We start from the raw sequence: 15718 nt of genomic DNA, 5'->3' as shown, positions 1-15718 counted from the left end.
CGCAGAGATTGCACGCAACGGGGCGGGTGGGTGCGAGCAGGTCAGGTCTTTATTAATCCGGGCCAGTTCGGCCTGGCTGGGCCTTTGGGGGGACTCGGCTCAGTTCTCTCGAGGTGAGAAACGAGGTGAGCCTTGCGTCAGGCTCTCTCTCGGTGCCCCAAACATATGGGCAGGGAAGGAGCCAGGCTTCGTGGATATTCCCAGAGGCGTGGAATCCAGCTCACGGGCGTGGGATGCTGCGGCTTCTGGTGGCTAAAAAAAAAAATAAAAAGGTTGAAAAATAAAAAAGGAAGGGGGTGGGGTAGGTGGTAAGAAAGGAAGGGAGGAGGGTGGACCGGTATGCTGCTCTCCTGGTTCCGGAAGGCGGATGCCTCCGTGGAGCGGCTGCCGGAGAAGCAGAGGGAGCGAAGGAAGGAAGGCGGCGAGCCACGACCTCGGGGCTGGCAAAAGTGATCAAGTTCCAGAGAGGGAGAGGCGGGGAAGAGCATCTCACCTCTCCTCCTACTCCCCCCGCATCAGAGTCCGGGAAATAAAAATATGTAAGCTTAAGCTTGTTCAGCAGCCCTACACTCCACCTTTACCGCCCCCCGCCCTCCCCCACACACATAGGAGAGGGCACACAGAAACAAAGAGGGAGGTTGCAGGCATATAGCCACCAGCCCAGGCGCATCTCTCCAGCGTGGCCTGGGCTCCGGGTCTCCAGGGCCAGGCAGCCTCGGAACGCGAAGGGAGGGGGTTTCTCTTGGCTCCCCGCCCCCCACCCCCCGCGCTCGTTCCTCTCTCCTCCAATCACGCGCAGCCGCCTCCCTCACCCCCTGCGCCCCTGGGCCAAGGGACTCGCACCACCTGCCTCCAGCCCCCGCCCCCTCCTCTCTGCCGCCTGGCCTGGCGGGTGCAGGAGCCGAGTGACCGGCTACCCCCAGCTCTGCAAGGCGCCAGGAGCAAATGAGGAGCGCGGGCCAGGCCAGTCTCGGGTTCTCGCTTGTAAACTTTATTGTAACTCTTCCGCCCTTTTCAGGCGCAGACAACAGAACAAAGTATAGAGGAACAACAAAATATATAATTAGCCCTCCCTCCCCCCAATAAAGCAATTCACGGATACAGGATACATTCTCTTCACAGTAAACCTAAGAACACTTTTTAACAATTGCCCACAGCGCGCATGCTAACTAAAGTAACCTCTTTTGAGAAACACTTAAGACAAAATTGTCAAACCAAAGGCGGGGCGTGAGGGAAGGAAAAGAGAGAAGCTATAGAGAAAAACCAGCGAGCTAGGGAGGGCAGCGGGGACAGAGGGGTGGGAGGGGGAAATGAGTAAGGGGGAGAGAGAGAGAGAGAGAGATTGAGAGAGAGAGAGAGAGAGAGAGAGAGAGAGAGAGAGAGAGAGAGAGAGAGAGAGAGAGAGAGAGAGAGAGGCGCAGAGGGAGGGAGACAGAATTACGGCGTGAATAGGCAGTTTCATGTTGTTGGGAGAACTTAGCAGAAATCAGTACCTCGGTCATTACAAAGAAGCACGTTCAAAGGAAAAGAGACCATTGCACAAGGAGGCTTTTTACACAGGGCGGGGACGTGGGGGAGGGGGGCTCAGCCAAGCCGCAGCCGCTCACCCTCGCTAGGCGAGGGAGTCCTTGCTTACAATCCTTGTCTTTCCCCCTGGCCCCCAAGAGAAGGGAAGGAGATCCACGGTAGCTCACACACAGAAGCTATTACGAGATACTACCACTAGCGGGGACTGGCGCGGCGGGGACGCTGCGGTGGGAGGCCAGGCTCCGGGCCGGCTCCCGGGGCCAGAGCTCTCTCGGGCAGGCGACGGCGGCGAGGTCGAGGGACCCGCGGACGGAGGGTGGTCGCGGCCCTGACAGTCCCAGCTGGAGCCTATTTCTTGTCGCCCTTTTGCGCGTCGCCCTCGTCCGCTGCCTCCGGGGCCCGCTCCAGCTTCTGTTTCTCCAGCTCCTCCTGCTCGCATTTGCTGCTGGGGAACTTGTCTTTGTTGTTCTCTTTTTTCCACTTCATTCTCCGGTTCTGGAACCAGATTTTGACCTGTCTCTCTGTCAGTCCCAGCGCATGCGACACCTCGATCCGCCGCTTGCGAGTCAGATAGGGATTAAATAGGAACTCCTTCTCCAGCTCCAGGGTCTGGTAGCGGCTGTAGGTCTGTCGGCCTCGTCTGCGTCCAGCGGCTGCTGGGAATGGGGGAAAGGGCGAGACAGAGGGGAGGGGAGGGTGGGGGAGGGGGATAGAGACGGAGAAGGTTGGAAGATTCGTGAACCAGCCTAGGAGACCAGTATAATAAGGGCAGGGGACCTTCTACCCCGCGCGGGGGCGGGGGCGCCAGGAGGCCGCAGTCGGTGTGGGTGGGGGGGGCGGGAGGGGGATCATACACCACTGAATCTAACAGCCAGAAAGGGGGAGCCCCCTCCTCTGATAACCAGCACCAGAGAGTTGGGCGGGGGTGGCTCAAATCTATTAAAAGTGCCATAAACTTTAGAAGGAAGGATGTGGCTGAGGGGGATAAATAAGAATAAAAAAGCCGGGATGGGGACGAATGGACCCACCTTGAAAAGCCCCCAGAGCCTCTGCCCCAGAAGAAAAGTTTCTTCAGGGTAATTAAACTATAAAGCAATTGAGAAGTGCAAAAGTTGAGCGCCCCCACTCCCACCACCCTCTCTCTACTACCCCCCATAAAACAGTAAAAGAAGGAAAAGGGAGGGGGAGAAGAAGAAAAGTAAGGCAGGGTGAGGGGTTTATGGGTTCAGGAAATGTCTCTTAGCGACCCTCCTTCAAGGGAAACAAAAAAGAGAAAAAGAAGGAAGGAAAGAAAGGAGAAAGGAAGGGAGGGAAGAAGGGACGGAGCGGGAGGCCGTCTGAACAGAGCAGGCGCGTCTTCTAGGGGCTAAAGGAAACGTGCCCTGGCCTGCCCGGCCCCCTGCCCGGCCTCTGGCCCTCTGGTCTCCCTCCTGCCCCGCCGGCCCCGTCGCGAGCTCACCTTGAGGGCGCATCCAGGGGAAGAGTTGGGTGGGCGACGGGCTCTGCTCTGAACCCTCGGCCTCCTCGCCCAGGCCGCTGGCGGCAGCGAGCTTGCAGTCGGCGTACTGCACCAGGTCTGGATCTTGCGCACCAAACAGGCTCTGCCGCTGCAGCGGGTCGTAGCCGTAGAAGTTGCCCGGGTCCCCGTGGCACGCCACGGCGCACGGGTTCTGCTGGTAGGGAGCCGTGGACAGCGACGACGGCCCGTGGTAGAACTCCTGGATTTGCGACGGGTGCTGGAAGCTGCCGCCGCTGCTGGGACCGTACACCACGGTGGGTCGGCCGCCCAGGTCCTGGGCGAAGCCGCAGTCATAATAATTGGGGCGCAGGGACTCCCCGGTTTTGTATTTGGAGAACAGTGAGTTGACGAAATAAGAGCTCATTTTATTGAATTTTGAGGCGGCGGCGGCGGCGACGGCTGTAGTTGGGGGCTGTTGGGGAGGGGGTGGGGAGGGGGAAAGGGAGGGAGAGAGAGAGAAAAAAAACGCGGATTCGCCGGCTCCTAGTCACCCTCGCCAGGAAAGGAGAGGGAAAGGGAGGAGGGGGAAAAAAGAAAAGAAAGAAAAGGCGAAGAAGATCTCGAAGCCACCACACTTTTTGTGATTTCCAGGAATAGAAAAGGACAGCGAAGCCTCCAAAAGTCTAAGCTTGCATGGCAGCCGCGGCTCGCTCGCCCTCCCCCCCCACCCCCCACCCCCCAAACAAAAATATACCGCCACTTAAAGAGGTCCTCGCTTTACATTTCGAAGAAGGGATGCCAGTTCATAAACAGTTTTCGGTGATTTACTTCCCTGCAAATGAGTTGTTTCATATTTTGCACTGTCTTTTCATGATCATTTGCATCCATTAGAGACCCCGCATCCTATTGGCTTCTCCGTACTCCTCCCGGACAGAACGCAGAGCGAGGGTGAGAGCGAGAGAGAGCGAGCGAGAGAGAGAGCTAGAGCGAGAGAGCGCCTGGGAGTGAGAAGAGCGCGAGGGGGAAAAAAAGGAGGGGAAGGAAAAAAAAACACCCAGAGAGAGAGAGAGAGAGAGGGGGAGAGAGAGGGGGAGAGGGAGAGGGGGTGAGAGAGAATGAATACGGATTAAATCTGTTTAACTACCTACATTAATGAGATATCTCTCGCCTCACAACAAATCAAATACCTTCCCAGACCACCCCCAAAGACTGATGTGGGGGAGTCACGGAAAAAACCACGCACACGCACAGACACAACGCGCCAGGCGTAGGCACGCTGTTAATTTTGCGATTTTAACGAGGCAGTTCGAGTCTTTTTAAATGTCAGGGTCGCTTCGGAAAAATGTAAAAGAACACGGTTTAATTGCGCCGAGTTTTAAAAGGTCCTATAAATGTAATTGGTATTTTAATACAAGTTATCAAATCATACAGCTTCCTCTCCTAAACATATTTTCAAACAAACGAGGTAGTCATATTTAAAGCTTTAATGATCAATTTCCTTATTATTGATAAAGGTTTAACTATCGTGTGGAGGGAATTGGCTGGGTAACCGGCTCCCCAAAAACGGCTGTAAACTCTTTAACAAACTATAAAACGCAATAAAGCCGGAGTCTGTTGTTGTTTATGCCGCAGCGCATAAAAGCTGTTAGCATTTTACGAGTTCTTTCCTCTACAGCTATAAAGCTGCAGCTTCGATCGCCCCGCCACCCGACTGCGGCACGGGCGGGGGTGACCAAGCTGAAAGGAGAACGATTATAGTTTTTTTCGGCGCATGCGGTGACTTTACTAAGATTTTTGCCTCCTTCAGTTGTGGCCAGCACCTGCCCCCATCCCCTCTCTGGAGCCCCCAAGCTATCCCCTCTCTGCCCCACCCAGACCACTCACCAGCTTTGCCTCATTAAACAAATATGCAAGGATTTTCTTTGCAGAAGGGGTCCAAAAGGGCATGAAGAGGGACCAGGACGGGGAGAAGTAACTTTCAGGTTAATGGGCAGTGGTGAATCACTGAGCAAAGTTTACCCTGCAACTGAGGGTTCTGCAGTTTTGCACAACCTGGTTAGGCCTGGGGGCAGTACTGGAACGTGGAAGGGGTCTCTAGAAGGCACTTGGGCCCAGTCAGCACTTAGGGAGACCAACTTTGTGTGATGGGAGAGTGATCTGATGCCACCAGCAGAAGGACACCCAGTCGGGCCACCCCACTCTTGGACTCAGGCCTTGGGACCCAGTAAGCAAGCCCAATTGGCTCCTAACCTTCCCAGCCAGCGATAGGGCACTGCAAAGCCCATCAACACATCAAAGGGCTAGAAGGGCAATGGAGGCTGCTGCCGGGCACTGAGGCCCTGGTGCCTGGCCTTGGTGTCTGCTGTCTTGTACCCTCCTCTGCCCTAGGCAGTGGCTGCAGAGTGTATGTATGAAGAGGGCCCTTTTCAGCTTTCAGCATCCTTTGAAACACTATCATTGCCTAAAGTGACTTTGGGGTAGTAGGGATTTAGATGCAGCAAAGCCACTGGGTTCCCCATTTTCTCTCCTCCCCCTTGGGGAAACTCTAGTTAAGCCCCACTCTCTCTCCAGACCTGAGGATATGGAGCCTGAAACAGATCGAAGGATGAAACTGACTGGGTGCCACACTCTCATGTTGGTGGCCTTTCCTGGCCTATCAGGCCTAGTGACGATGGTGGCCAGACTTAAAAGGCCCCAGTTTGAGGGTCCAAACCAGTGGCCTCCTGAAGGGGCTCACTGGCTAAGGGAGAAGGAAGGAAGAGAAGAAATTTATAGCAACAAAGGTGGAGGCTTTTCAAATACATTCAATCCATTGTTTATTCAGGAAAGTGGTTTTCTATATATTTGGAGGGGTGCTTTTTGGGGATCCCATTCACCTCGTCCTGTGTAAAAATGAAACCATCACTTTTCTAAGGGGAAGTTACCAGTGCCACCATTGGGTCCTTCAAAATTGAATCTGGAGAATGAGAGAGGGGCAGAGAGGGGGGTGCGGAGGGAGGGAGAGAGGGAGAGAGAGAGAGACAGAGAGACAGAGAGACAGAGAGACAGAGAGACAGAGAGAGAGAGAGAAGAGAGAGATAGACAGAGAGACAGAGAGAGACAGAGAGAGAGAGAGAGAGAAAGGAAGAGAAAAGTCTTGAATTTTCAGCCTAGGACTAAGAGGGCAGTGAGGCAGCAGAAGCGAGAGTTAAGCTGTTGCCGAAGCGAATGTTTTTATCAGGTGCGGGAAATTTTATGGTCATGATTTGAGGACTCACCGGTGAGGTAGAAATTCAATGGCTTGTTCTAAATCATCCCTACACCGTGCCAGAAATTCCTGATGGAAGGAAAATGTTTCTATTATAAGAAAAAAACAAGAAAGAGCGAGGAGATAATTTATAAACACCCAACGGAGCGCAGATTTATTAGAGAAACTCAAGTTGAGAAACTCCGCTCACCTCTTCGTACCCGCTCCTGGGGGAAGAGAGCAGAGGCTGCAGCGGGGCTAATTTTAAGGAGGGGGCAGAATCTATTTCTCGCGCAGGTTTGTCTGGATGGGGGGCACGGATTCAGCTGGGCCTGGAGGAAACAGGAGATTTGAAATCAAAGGGACTATGGGCAGATAGCGCGCGTGTTTCAGAACGAAAAACACCCGGAGTCCAGGCCTCCAACTGCTAAATTGCGAAAGGACCCATGTCCTTCAGGTATGCGCGCGGAGTCGGAGCTCTCACCTGGAAACCACGGTCCGCAGGGAGAACCGAACTCCGGCTCCCTGCCGCCGCCTTGCCGGCCCCCACATCCAACCCGGAAACGCGCATATTTTTAGCGGCTCAACTTGGGGCGCGCAGAACAACCCGAGGAAAGACTCGAGCCTTCTTCCACCTTATCTTTCCGGGGATCCCCTGCTCTGCGCCCGGGTCGCCCCGGCGCGCCTAGCCCAGACCCTGACACTTACAAAAGCTCTTGGAGCCTTGGTCCGAGTGGAGCCGCCCCGCCGGCTATGAGCACCCTCAATCCCCACCAAAGCCACGATCCATTTCCCCCAAATTGTCCCCACCCCTACCCCAGCCCCAGGCTCTCTCACCCGGTTCCCTCTTCTGCTGATCCCAGCAGCAGGTCTCCGGCAGTTTCCTCTCCATCCGACCTTCTTCTGCCGCCTCTTCCCCTCTCACCTGACCTGCTCACCCGCATCCGCAGACATTCCTGTCGCTTCTAGCCCTGGAAAATCTTATTTTCCAGAACAATTTTTCCTCTTTTATTTAGACCCATTATTCCTATTCCTACTACTACTACTACTACTACTACTACTACTACTACTACTACTACTACTGCTACTACTGCTACTACAATTACTACTACTACTACTATTACTTCTACTACTACTACTACTATTGCTGCTGCTGCTGCTGCTACTATTCACCGTTGTCATGCATTTGTTCCCCCACAGAACCCAGAAAACTGGGTGAGAAGCACAGAGCCCTCCTCCTGGGGGAAATTCAGAAAATTGTCCATTTGAGGAGAGGGGAGCAACACCACTACATCTGAAATCTATAAAATGAGGGAAACGGCCATAATGAATCGTATATTTTTATTACGCGCAAATTATTCATGACTTTTTGGTAGCGCTCAGTTCGTAGATTGAGGGTCGACCAAGGTGCGCGGTGCAGCCGCCAGCGCCCGCAGCCGCCGCACAGGGGATTTTCACGTGGAGCAAGGGTGCCATCTAGCGGCCATCATAAGAAAAGGCGCCGTCGTCACCGGCTCGGCCGGTTTCTCCAGAGCCAGCTACTCAGGCGACAAGCTGGAGAAACTTTCATTATTGGCAGAAAAGGGAGAGGGAAACGAGAGCAGGCGAGAGAAAAGCCATCGGAAATCAGGAAATGGTTCATGAAATTGTGCAGATAAGCTTAAAAAAAAAAAAAAAAGCAAGGTGAGGGGTGAGGAGGAGAAAGGAAACCATAAGCTTTTTTTTTCCGTACTGACACCGGCTTCCCTTGCCCTCCCCCATTCCAAGCTCCTAGGTTCTGGCGAAGACCGCCAAGCAGTGCGTCGTTTATGGCTCGTAAAAGGGGGAGCCGGGCACTTTTCAAACTCAACACGATTGTTTCAAATTCTGAGGAGAAACAATTGGGCTTTTTGTGGGGGGAGAGGAGGCCTGAGAGGGTAGAACGGGACTGTTAAAGGATCAAGAGGCTGCCCGCGCCCAGACGTCTGGCCCCGCCAGACCTCTGTGTGTGTGTGTGTGTGTGTGTGTGTGTGTGTGTGTGTGTGTGTGCGCGCGCGCGCGCGCGCGTGTGTGTGTGTGTGTGCGCGCGCGTAGGGGGCTTCTTTATGACGTCCGATTCTGGAGGGGGTATGAAGAACAAAGACAAGATTCCTAATTGCGTTCTCTAAAGCATTTGTGACAACAAAGTGTTCGCCCTCCCCACTTTCCTCTTCTCCCTCTTTGCCCACCTGGGGCCTGGGAAACCCCAAGCCTCGTACTGGGCTGTGAGGATGGGGGCTGCGGAGCCAGGCTCTCCCATTCGCCCCCACCCCCCGCCAGGCCCGAAGCCCAAGACCAGATGCGGCTTTCTCAGCTCCGGAAAGTTTCCTCTCACTGTTTGCTTTGCTGCTGTTTAGTTTCTTAACCTTCAGAAATTTATACGCTATAAACTTTTATAGCGGTCATATTCTTTTATTGCTGCGCACACGGCATTGAATTCCTCTCCCGGATTCTCTGTCTCGCGGGCTCCCTCTCTGAATCTCTCGCTCTCTTTTATGACAACAGATTTCCCCATCTCCGGCTTCCCAGCCTCCGCATCTTCGCCTTTGTTTGTCTTTAAAGAAGCCACCCGACTAAGGACCTAGACACCGCCGGAGGCTGCTCCTGGGGCAATACCCCCTACCCCGCAGCACTCCCTCCAGTCCCAGCCTGGCCTTTTGCGTTTCCTCTGGGCGGAACCCAGCATTCTGGGCTCACTCTCAGCGCCGGTTGGCTCCAGGGAACCCAGGATGGGGAGGGAGCCTAGTCTACACAAGCTCTAAAGCCAGATTCATTTTATATACCTAAGAGAACCCTCCTTGGAGGATGTGGGTGCCAGGCCTGGCCATACCCAGGAGCTTCTCTTTCTCTTGCCTCCTGCCATCTCTCGGATTAATACATCCTTCGTTCGCTGGAGAGGGGTAGGCCCAGCCTTTTCACTTCCAAGATCCTTTCACTCAGGTTATGCTTTGTCTCCACCTCTACTCCAACCATGCGGATGCTTGCAGGCTGCACTGCTCTGGGATAGCTGGATGGGAGGCTCCAGCAGGAGGCTGGTTCCCAAGCGCCAGCCAGGCAGAAGCCGAATTTCAAAGCTGGATGAGAACAGTGGTCTTCATATGGGACTCTGGTGGGGACACCACAGTCTGAGAGGGACAGAAAGGTGTCTCTCTGAACAGATTTTAGTTCTAGGGTCCAATTGGGAAGGGGATTTCTTATGTCCCGAGACACTTCTGTTTCACATTCAGTCCCTTTTCTCTGCCTTTGGGAGCCATGTCCCCAGGCCTCCACCCTTACCAGCCTCCACCAGCCAGGGCTGCTATTCTGTGGCTCTATTCTGTGAAGCCTCGAATTTCAGGTGCGGACCAAGAACCTTGAAGGATTCGCTCCTTTTGAGTGGAAGAAAGGAGAGCCAGGCCTTCAGGAGGCCTCAGCCTACACCCAGTCACCCTGCTGCAGGCAATAGAAGGAAGTTACTGCCTTCCTCACATGCATGATTTTAAAGTGGCCAAACCAAGTTCACAGTGTCAGCCGGCTGAGAGAGGAATTGCTTCCAGGGGCGGCAGGACCAGCCTTGCCTTCCCTCTGACTCTAGAGCTAGGGAGGTCCCAGGTGCAGCTAGCTTTGGAGAAATCAAGACCAAACTCCTCTCCAAACCTCTCACCTTTTCTTCCTTCTCCATAAAGTCTCCCAACTCTCCTGTTGACAAGCCCTGGCTCAGTTTAAGCAGTGGTCTTGGGACTTCGGGTCCAGACCAGCTCCCAGCTCCACCAGGAAGCCTGCTCTGCAAGGTCTAAGGAGAAACTTCTTGGGCACAGGGGTTTCTTTTTTTCCAAGGCACTCTCTAGGATCTCTACCTCTGGCCACGTGAGGAGAGCCAACACAGAATAAGACACAAGGAGAGATTGATTTTCTAGAGTGATATATATATTTTTGTTCTTTTTCTTTTTTTTTTTTTTTTGTTTTCCCCTTTCCAAAACAAACAATCCGAGCTCTAGGCCCCTCACCCTCCCCACTCCCACCCACCACCCTCCCATATAAGCAACAACTGAAAACAGGCGAGACAATCACCCCCAAAGAAATCACAAAACACAGCACAATTTCACGACAGCCACCGACAAAGCAAAAAAATTCTACTGGAATGTCCCCTTGCAGGGGCGGGAGAAGCAGGAGCAAGAGTCCATGGAATTGAAAGGGATTGGAGAGGTCCCGGAGCGGGGGGCAGAAATCAGAGTAAGCTTCAGCCTGATGCTTAGGTGCAAATCTGCCTCTTTCCTTTGCACGCGGGACTGTTCCCCAGAAGCGTGTGCGCAGTAGCCGCGCAGATCGCCATCCAGGCCCGAGTCGAGGGAGGCAAAGCCGGGCGCTGGGGCCGGTCTTGCTCTGCGCTGGGGCGGGCAGCCGCTAAGCCTGGGGCTCTTCTGCATAGGTCGGGAGGTGAACAGGGTGGGGAGGAACGCGCCTAATGCCGCGTGCTGGAGCCTTTGCTCCTCTCTGTCCTCCACAGCTTAGCCGGAAGGGAGCTCAGGAATCGATTCTCAATAAATTCTCCATGGGACTTTCCTGCCCTTGCTTTCCTGCCTATGGCGGGGTTGACCTAGCAGGGTACGGAGGGTGGAGGGATTTTCTACAAGGGGCGGCTTGGCTGGTGCAAGGTGGATTTGGCCGAACAGAGTTGATTTCAGAGCTGAGAGGATGCGGAAGAACGCAGGGGCCAGTGGAGAGCAAGAGAAGCTACAGTCTCTGTTAAGCGGGGCACAGATGAACAGACGGACGACATTGTCAAGGCTTACGACCCACAATTTGACCTCCTTTTGTTGGAAGGAGAGGAAAACAACATGCAGAATTAAACATTTCCTGCAACAAAATGTGCGTGTGGAATGCCTTCATAAAACCTAAGACACCTTCATAAGACCACCGTGGCCTTTCCTTGCCCTTTCTAACCCACCAGCTTGGGGGCTTTTACCCTTTGGCCCTTGAGTTGGGCAGGGTAGCATTGGGGGTTTCTTGGGGGATGGTATTGTGATGCTCAGCCCTTTGAATGAGCTGTAGTGCCTCATTCTGGAGTGTGTCTCTAGACATCTTGCTGTGTTTTTACGTCAGGGATGGAATCTTGCCTGACGTTCCGATGGCTGTTTTGCCAGATTTGGGGTGCGATGGTCTGCATTTGAGAGGTCATTTCATTTGAGTGTTGGCTGTGAGCTTTTCTCATTATTATTGTGGGCTCCAGGCTTTATGTATGCGGGGTCTGTTGGGTTGTGTGCAGTTGGAGTGTCCCTGGGAGACTTTGGGATAGATGTAGGGTAGAATAGGCAGGCTGGAAGTAAGGGGCTGGGACTTCCCAGAAAAATTAGGGGGGAGTTGCTAGGGGCTCGACTAGGGTCTCTCTTTCCTTGTAGCCCATCCTCTTCTTAGGAACCAACTACATCTACCTTCTAAATTAACAAAACTTCCTCCTGAAACCCAGGGCAGAGAGGACAGGTAAGGGCAAAGGAAAGGAGAGAAGCTCTAGATGCAGGAAAGGACTTTGAAAAGAAAGAGTCCCTTCCCCACTCACTTGAATACATCCCAGACAGCACTGGCTTTGCAGCAATCACTTATAAATAAGCGTGAGATGGGAAAGGGGTGGGGAGGAGAGGGGGGATTTTTACTCTTTGCCCTGTTCCTTATTCATTTTCTTCATTTTCATCCGCCGGTTCTGAAACCAGATTTTGACTTGTCTCTCACTCAGATTGAGGAGTCTGGCCACTTCGTGCCTACGGTCCCTGGTGAGGTACATATTGAACAGAAACTCCTTCTCTAGCTCCAGCGTCTGGTATTTGGTGTAGGGACAGCGCTTTTTCCGGGAAGAGCGAGCGTGCAGCCAGTTGGCGGAGGGGTTGGCTGAAAGAGAAGCAGCGATAGAATCAAAGAAAGGAAGGGAGGATGAAGGGCCCTGGTGTTCTTCTTCCAAGAAGGTACACTTTGGTGTCTGCTCCCCATGTTGCATTGGAGAAAGGGCACCTGGGCCTTCAAGTTCCCGAAAAGGGTCCCAGAGATGGGCCAGGAGTTGTTACGGATACCTCCAGATGAGAGGTTACTTGGACAGGAGGGTGCCAACCACATGCTAGGCTGCTCAGCACTTCCAAAGCTTTGCCTGCCTCAGGTTTTCTTTCTCCATTTGGGTCCAAAATGGATAGGACTCAGGTCAGAGCTCAGTATGGCAAAAGTCCCTGCCCCCCAACCCTCTGCACCACAAGTCTAACTAGGGATGGCTGACCTGAAGGGTCCTGGCTGTAGGTCTGGGAGGTGAGAGTAGTATTGGGCTGGGGGAGAGCAGCTTCTATTCAGCCACAGCCAAGAGACCTCCTGACCCTCCAGTCCAGTCCCAGGACACCCTGCCTTGATTGCAAGCTTGCGTCTCCTGGCCACATGGCAGCAGGCATGTATGTGTGGGTAGATATCTGCCCCCAACACCAAATATCAGCAGTATGGGTCCACGCTTAGAGACTCAAACATCCAGCACACCAGGGGCTCACAGATAACTTATGGTCGCAATAGTCTCTCTTTTTCTGCTCCTGCTCAGCTCACAGTTTGGTGAAAGCAAGTTCAGGGAAATTTGGAATCAAGACTGCTCCAGTCCCAAGGTGGAGAGAGCCATGGATGTTGTAGTGGTAACAGAAAGCCCTTCACAGCACACCTCACTCCAACTGACTTCATGTGGTGAGGGGGAACAGAGAAAAGGGTAATTGAGTGTAAGTGGGGGGAAAGAAGAAACAAAAATGTATAGAGGCTTTTCTTCTCCTTACTGTCTCTCTCCCTACCCTGTAACACAGAAAAGTTGCCAAATAAAGCAGAGCCAATTAAAAATAACAAACACTCTGCCCCTAGATTCCTTCTCTCTCCCCCCAAAAAGTACTGAATATATATATATATATTAAAATAATCTGGTTCATCCTACACTAAGTACTGTGTCTTACCAGTTTGCAGCACTATTTCCTTAATGTGATTGCCCGTGATGGGACCTGCAGTCACATTAAATATGAAAGAGGAAAAAAACTGTTAATAATTGATCCTAACCAAATCGCTGCCTTGCAATAATGGGCTTTCCAGGAAGAGTTTGGGGGCTTGGGGTGGGGGAGGTCTGTTTGGGTGTGATCAGGGAGGGTTTGGGAAGAGCCGGTGTTGCTCAGAAGCTAGCTCTTGTGATTCAAACTGGCAGGTGGAACCCCACAAGGACCTCAGGAGAGTGTGGGGCAGTAAGGACACCCCAAAGGGCAGGTGCGCCATTCTGTTGGTGAGAAATCTGGCAAGGCAAGCAGAGGCTAAAACATCTGACCCCCACTCCCCCAAAAGAGTAAGGAGAGAGGACTTGTCCCCACCAGCTTGAAGGTTATTGGTTGGGGCTGCTCATTTGCCCTTCCTATCTTAAAGAAAGAAAGAAAGAAAAAGAAAAAGAAGAACACGAAGCTACCCCTCCCCACCACCCTTAGCCAGCAGCACCTCCTGGAAATTAGCCAGACTTGGGTTCCTGGCGGGGGTGCTCTTGGAGGAGTGGGAGGTGATAAGAAACTACCGTCGGAGGGTGAAGTTCTCCACCTCTCCGCACGCTTCTTCCCCCACCCTTCCTCTCCCCAGGGTCCCTTCGAGATCTTTTCTTCTCCGCTCTGTCTGTCCTCCCCGAAGTTTGGAAGCGATTTCCGACTCCCTGCGAGGCGGACCGCTCTGGCTGGGGCTAGGGAGCCCCGCGGAGAGCAGCGGGTGGCCGCAGAAAAGGAAGCCGCCACCCAGGAGAGGATACCAAGGAGGGGAGGGGGCGACTGGAGGGAAGGCTCCCGGGGAGGGGCCGGCGCATCCGGGGAGGGGGCTCAGTCACCGGGTCCTGGGCTCCCCCCGCCCCTCCCGGCGCCGGCTGCGGACCCCGAGCGGCTACTGCGCGAGATCTGCTAGACTCAATCCTCCGCCAGGCTGTTGCATCGCAAATAAAATCCTAATGAGCCCCCTCCCACTTCCCCTTGGCCGGCTTTTACGGTCTGCGCGTGGCGCGGGGAGCTCTGCCAGCCGCGCGGGCCGGGGCAGCCCTGTGCGCTCCCGGCCTTGCCGGCGCGGGCTCTCGGTCTCGCCCGCGGCCGCCCGGGCCCCGCCAGCCCTCTCCCGGCAGACGGTCGTCAGCCTCCTCGCGGGCTTTCAGCGGCGCCTCCGGGAGAGTGGGGGAAGTGAGGCTGAGAGACCAGCGAGTCGGTCCCTGCGCCCCACTTCCCTCCAGGACCTGGCGTGGTTGGGGCGGCGCTCCTCCCGCGGCCTCGGGCTCCCCTTCGGGGCACCCAGCTTGCTTCCTTCCTTCCTCCCTGTTCCCTCCTCCCCGGCTCGCTCTCCGGCCACCGCCGCGGTTTCCCTTCACATTGTCCGCAGTTTATTGCCTCTCTCCTCCCCTCCCCCTCGCCTGGCCTTCGGCCTGGGTATTTCCTAACTTTTTTATAACTTACTTTGATCCGGCCTCTCTTTGTCCTCGCTTCCTTCGCAAATTTTATTGTCCCCGTAGCCGGGTCTTTGATTAGACAGGACGGCCTCCCTGCCCGCCGAAGTTTCCAAACTGTACTCGGGCGTGCCCTGTTTCAGCAGCTCCCCCGGCGCGCCCAGCAGCGGCTCCGCCTTCACCGCCGCCGGGCCCTGCCCCGGAGCCGCTTCGCCGCGCTGCGCCGGCTCCAGCCAGGTGCGGAGGTACCTGCTCTCGGCCGGCGGGACGCCCTGGGGCTGGATGTAGGGGTGGTAGACGGACGGCAGGCTTCCGGACGCGTGCGGGCTCAGCGGCGCCCAGGAGGCGCCGAACACCGGCGCTTTGGGCTGGAAGCTGCACGAGGGGAACTCCAGGTGCTCCGCGTGGCCCGGCTGCCGGGGACTCGCGTACTGGCCGGAAGGAAACTTGGCTGGAGGCGCGTCCTCGCTCTCGTGACTTATGATCGAGTCGACATAATAGCTGCTAAGCGTCCCAGAAATGGACATTCTCAGACATTATCCGGGCGCTCGCAGGGGGAAGGGAAGCGCTCGCGCGGCGGCGCCCAAGCAGGGAGAGGTGGCACCCAGAACGGTGTGAGGGCTTTCGGACGCGACCCCCCCAGCCCCCCACCCTCCCACCCCCACCCCCTGCTCAACTTCTCAGCCAACAAAGTACAGTGGAGCAGCCCGGCTCAGCGCTCCTTGCAAAATGATTGGTCAAAGTTTTTCCGACTGCCTGATAAAGCGTCAGCTCCGACATAAATCAATCCGGTGAGGGGGCTGCGCTCTCGCTGTCATCCGTCCGCACCGCATTCCATATCGAGGATGGATTGTTTTATGCTGATGCAATGTGCTATCACGTCAGGGCTCCGGCGGCCACGTAACCTCAGCCTGAGCTGCCCGCCGCCCGGTCCCCCCGCCTTTTGCAGGAAGGGGGGGCGCAGTTCTCGCCATGGGGCGGCGGGGGCGGGGGCGGAGGAGAGGCGGAGGGAAAGCAGCAGGCTGCCTCGGGAGGGACGCGGGCTGTGAAGCCC

At 54.9% G+C, this 15718-nt stretch overlaps 2 protein-coding genes across 10 annotated transcripts; both read right to left on the bottom strand.

Annotated features, from left to right (window-relative positions):
* Positions 1 to 27: 27 nt before the first annotated feature.
* HOXB8 (homeobox B8) lies at positions 28 to 14808 on the bottom strand. Of its 9 annotated transcripts, none has more exons than XR_002777674.1 (7): positions 14675 to 14808; positions 6424 to 6544; positions 6244 to 6302; positions 3741 to 3984; positions 2987 to 3458; positions 1721 to 2183; positions 28 to 252 (listed from the first exon to the last, which is right to left on the bottom strand). XR_002777674.1 is itself a non-coding variant. In XM_023524663.1 (7 exons), the coding sequence occupies exons 6-7, from the start codon at positions 3408 to 3410 to the stop codon at positions 1876 to 1878; spliced, it is 732 nt and encodes a 243-aa protein (XP_023380431.1). In that variant the 5' UTR covers positions 3411 to 3458; positions 3741 to 3984; positions 6244 to 6302; positions 6424 to 6544; positions 7050 to 7192; positions 13169 to 14665; the 3' UTR covers positions 1341 to 1875. The 9 variants fall into 9 exon arrangements, 8 of the variants coding, with proteins under 8 accessions (XP_023380431.1, XP_023380430.1, XP_023380435.1 ...); XM_023524663.1 differs by lacking the exons at positions 28 to 252; positions 14675 to 14808 and adding exons at positions 7050 to 7192; positions 13169 to 14665 and having other exon boundaries at positions 1341 to 2183; XM_023524662.1 differs by lacking the exon at positions 28 to 252 and having other exon boundaries at positions 1341 to 2183.
* On the bottom strand, positions 10992 to 15490 carry HOXB9 (homeobox B9). The gene is made up of 2 exons (XM_011382662.2): positions 14675 to 15490; positions 10992 to 12092 (listed from the first exon to the last, which is right to left on the bottom strand). Exons 1-2 carry the CDS (start codon positions 15189 to 15191, stop codon positions 11857 to 11859), a joined length of 753 nt encoding a protein of 250 aa, XP_011380964.1. The 5' UTR covers positions 15192 to 15490; the 3' UTR covers positions 10992 to 11856.
* Between the last annotated feature and the right edge of the window lie 228 nt (positions 15491 to 15718).

Source organism: Pteropus vampyrus, unplaced genomic scaffold (assembly GCF_000151845.1).
Source record: "Pteropus vampyrus isolate Shadow unplaced genomic scaffold, Pvam_2.0 Scaffold486, whole genome shotgun sequence".
In the NCBI taxonomy this organism is placed as follows: domain Eukaryota; kingdom Metazoa; phylum Chordata; class Mammalia; order Chiroptera; family Pteropodidae; genus Pteropus; species Pteropus vampyrus.
This window is presented reverse-complemented; position numbering and strand designations above follow the sequence as displayed.